Source organism: Urocitellus parryii, chromosome 11, assembly GCF_045843805.1.
Source record: "Urocitellus parryii isolate mUroPar1 chromosome 11, mUroPar1.hap1, whole genome shotgun sequence".
NCBI lineage: Eukaryota > Metazoa > Chordata > Mammalia > Rodentia > Sciuridae > Urocitellus > Urocitellus parryii.
Genome location: NC_135541.1, coordinates 116,563,948 through 116,568,140, shown reverse-complemented (window position 1 = coordinate 116,568,140; position 4,193 = coordinate 116,563,948). Strand labels below are relative to the sequence as shown.

At 41.1% G+C, this 4,193-nt stretch overlaps 1 protein-coding gene across 1 annotated transcript; it reads left to right on the top strand.

Moving 5' to 3' along the window:
• The first annotated feature begins 2,530 nt into the window (after window positions 1-2,530).
• On the top strand, window positions 2,531-3,466 carry LOC144249207 (olfactory receptor 10J4). The gene has a single exon (XM_077791444.1). The coding sequence runs from the start codon at window positions 2,531-2,533 to the stop codon at window positions 3,464-3,466; it is 936 nt and encodes a 311-aa protein (XP_077647570.1).
• Window positions 3,467-4,193: the final 727 nt, after the last annotated feature.

Here is a 4,193-nt window from a genome sequence, read left to right as displayed (position 1 = left end):
TTCAGAATTTTGGAGTCAGATGGGAGACAGATGGGGAAAAATGAGGACTGGACTTTACATTTGCTAGGAATTAGAGAAATTAATAAGAACAATAATCTATGAACATGAGAAAGAGAGAGAAAGAGTGAGAAACACACACACACACATACACACATACACACATACACACTCACACACACACTCAAGCAGATTCCAGAGCTGTGAAGAGTTGGGGATGAGGAAGACAGGAGAAGAGGTCGAAGAAATTTAGTGTATTGTCTTCCTGTATGAGTACTGAGTTTAGCAATTTACATACAATAATTCCTATAATCTCCATAGCAACGGTATGGAGTATGCATTTTTATTCTATTTTATAGGTGAGCAAAGGGAGACAACTGAATTGAGCAAAGAAAATCAGGCATCTTCCTACTTACACGGGGGTTAAAGCTAGAGATTAGCATGAACTTAAATATTTTGTTGTTTTTAATCACTGTTGTCTTACAGTTGCTAGGACTTCAAAGTTTCAGAGCCTTTATTGTGCTTAATGGGAGATTAGAAAGGAGAAGCAGAAACTCCCCTTAACATAGGAAGGATCTGAGTGATGTATTGTGTACAACCAAAAGAATGGGATCCTAATTAGAATGTTATACTCCATGAATGTATAATATGCCCAAATACACTCTACTGTCATGTATATCTAAAAAGAACACATAATTAAAAAGAAAACAGTCTTGTTTGGTGATAAGGATCACATGCCATGAATTGTCAAATATGATTAACTCAAATCTTTACATCCAAGTTCCAAAACACCAACTAACCAACCAACTAGCTAACTAACCAATCAACTCCCCCAAAGAAGACTAAATATTCATGCCATTTGAAAGCCATGTCTTAAATAAATTTAATGGTATGAAGTTGAACTTAAATATATTAGGACTTCTTTGTCTAGAAATTGGTGAAGCATGATTCTAATATGTTTACGGAACTTAGTCATTAATATGGACATCTTGTTTGCCCTGTCTAATGTGGTTGTCAACTTTAAACTGATTAAAAGTGACAAAACAACTCTTTCTGGGGTTAAGTTTTACTCTTTCAACTATTACATTCAGCATATATGTAACAGATATAAATTAGTGCTAAATTGGTTCACATAATCCCACTTGCCCAGGAGTTAAACATCTTTTGACATCACCATTATCCCTCATGGTAGACAAGTCTCCTTTATCTATAAAATGTGTTTACATATGTCCTATTGAACCATAGCCATTCCAAGAACACCAAATAAATTAGAAAAATAATAGAATCATAACCCATTGAATCAAGTCTCTGATTCTAAAACCCATATTTTTCCTTTGTTCTACTCTAATTATTTATTTAAAATACTGATTTTTCTCTGAAGATAAAATTAGAACATATAGAAAAGAAAAAAGGATGAAAACAGAAATCACATTCTTGAGGCACACAGCCCAATACATTATTAGCCAATTATCAGGTGTGCTTAAAGAGCACTTGAAATGTGAAGAGTTGGAAATGATATGGGCTATAAGCATAAAATACACACAATATTTCAAAAACTTAGCTTAAAAGAAGAGTACAAAATATCTTATGAATACTTTTTATATTTATTATATATTGAAATAATATTTTATATGTATTGGGTTAGAGTATATTGTTAAAATGAATTTTCATTGCTTTTTAATTTTTAATGTGGATATTAGAAAATTAGAAATTACATATGTGGCTTAGATCATCTTTTTTTTTTTTTTGATTAGACCATATTTCTACTGGGCAGTGCTGATGTATAATATATAGGAAAAATCTTTCTTCCTATGCATGCAAATCAATTAAAAACTGAGATTTCTTTATTTAAAAAAAAATCTGATGTCTGGAAGCCATAAGAAGAAGCAAGATTGAAAAGAAAGTAGACTGTGGACCAGAGAATGTTCTGGGTCTACACACTATGCACTTCTCAAGAGGGATAAAAAAGCAGTGTCTCCTCTCACTGCATTATTACAGACGTTAATACATTTTGAATCTTAACTGTGAGAGGAGGCAGTGTATGGCATGTTGATTTATGGAAGCCCTTTGGAACAGAATTGGAGGTGGTCTTTGGTTCACCAGGAGTGTGCCTCACATAGGATTTGTCCCTGGCTCCCACTCACTCTTTAAATGAGTCTCTTTGCAGTGGGCCTCTGATACACAGCTGGTTCAAACCAGAGGAGTTTAAAGGGTGGAGATGCATGACTGTGCACACGCATTCTAGTTCCTTCTCTCATTCACGTCGACTTCTAGCTGAGTCAGTCCGGGGTTTCTAGCACTCCTTTTATGTCTTTACTCTTTCCTTGTCTCTCCACTGTATGTTTACCAGGACCCTGAGAAACTTCAGAGGTCCTTGAGTGCTTGGCCAGTATCTGAATGTTGGGAACTTCTGTAACCCAGAGATACATTCTTTTGGAGTTAGTTATTGCACATGGTGATGACCCCAGGCCATTTTCCAACCCCGACTCTCAGTCTTCCCAACTTTGTCTCTTTCAGATCCAGAGTCTCTCCGATGTCAAGACCCAATTTCACGGTGGTGACAGAATTTACTTTTGAAGGCTTCTCCGTCTTTGGGTGGCATCACAGACTCATCTTCTTTGTGGTCTTTTTGGTCTTGTACCTGCTGACTCTTGCCAGTAATGCTGTCATCCTGACAGTCATCTACATCAGTCATCAGCTCCACACACCCATGTACTTCTTCCTGGGTGTGCTGTCCATGTCTGAGACCTGTTACACGGTGGCCATCATCCCCCGAATGCTGTCCAGCCTTCTCATGCCCCAACAAACCATCTCCGTGCCGGGCTGTGCCACCCAGCTCTTTTTTTATCTCACTTTTGGTGTCAACAACTGCTTCCTGCTCGCAGCCATGGGGTATGACCGCTATGTGGCCATCTGCAGCCCCCTACGGTATTCAGTCATCATGGGCAAAAGGGCGTGTACACACCTGGCAAGTGGATCCTGGGCCATCGGCCTGAGCACCGCTGTCATTCAGGTGTCTTCTGTCTTCAGCCTGCCCTTCTGCGACGCCAACATCATTTCCCACTTCTTTTGTGACATCCGGCCCCTGATGAAGCTTGCCTGTGCTGACACCACCATCAAGGAGTTCATCACTTTGCTCATCAGCCTCTGTGTCCTTGTTCTGCCCATGGTCTGGATCTTCATCTCCTACGTCCTGATTGTCACCACCATCCTCAAGATGGCATCAGCCGAGGGCCGGAAAAAGGCTTTTGCCACCTGTGCCTCCCACCTCACGGTCGTTATCGTCCACTATGGCTGCACCTCCTTCATCTACCTGAAACCCAAATCCCAGAATTCCCTGCAGGACAGACTCATCTCCGTGACCTACACCGTCATCACCCCACTGCTGAACCCCGTGGTATACAGCCTGAGGAACAAGGAGGTCAAGGATGCCTTACTCAGAGCTCTGGGAAGAAAACCCCTTTCTTAGGTGCTGGTCAGTGTCCAGATAGCACTAAAATGAAGAGTTCAGTGAGGAGTCACGGTGGGGGAGCCAGTTGGAAAAGACAGTGTGGAGGGTACCCGGTGCCTGTCTGGGAAGCATCTCGGAATGAGCAGGATTGAGCAAAACAAAGAAGGGAAATAATGAAAGAAGGACCGGAGGGATCTGCCCAGCTGGACAGATGGGTTGACCAAGCTCCGTGAAAACCAAATAAGACAAGGTGTACCTATGTATCAAAAATGTGAAACATGATTCCTGTTATTGTTGGCACAAGTCATAGTAAACCAATAGGGACGGTGGAGGAAATACGTAGCACTTCACAGGAACTCATGTGAGTGGAACCTGGCCTCTGTGTGAAAATCAGGGCACTGATATGACAAGTTCTCCACTGTTGTTGTGTCATTGCGTGACACCTCCAGTGCTACACTTCACACCATGATTAACAACAACAACTTCACTCATTATTGACCTTGTGCCTATGACTATGTGTGTAAACCCTAGAATGCTGTCAGGTAAAGGCGCTCCAGTTTACAAACGGGTTGAAGAGGTTTTGTTTTGAGCAGCTTGAGCAAAAACCATAAAAATGTCTTCCAGCATCTTTGAGAATTACAAAAGAAGAGCCCCTTTATTTCACTCACCGTTCTCATTCCCCAGATACTCTGAGTGGTAGAGTGGACTCTGTGGAGGCTCTGCCCAGAGCCCCTGTGCTGGACTG

What these genes read in the sequence shown, in the direction of transcription:
- LOC144249207 (XM_077791444.1), top strand. Translation starts at nt 2,531, where the DNA reads ATGTCAAGACCCAATTTCACGGTGGTGACAGAATTTACTTTTGAAGGC.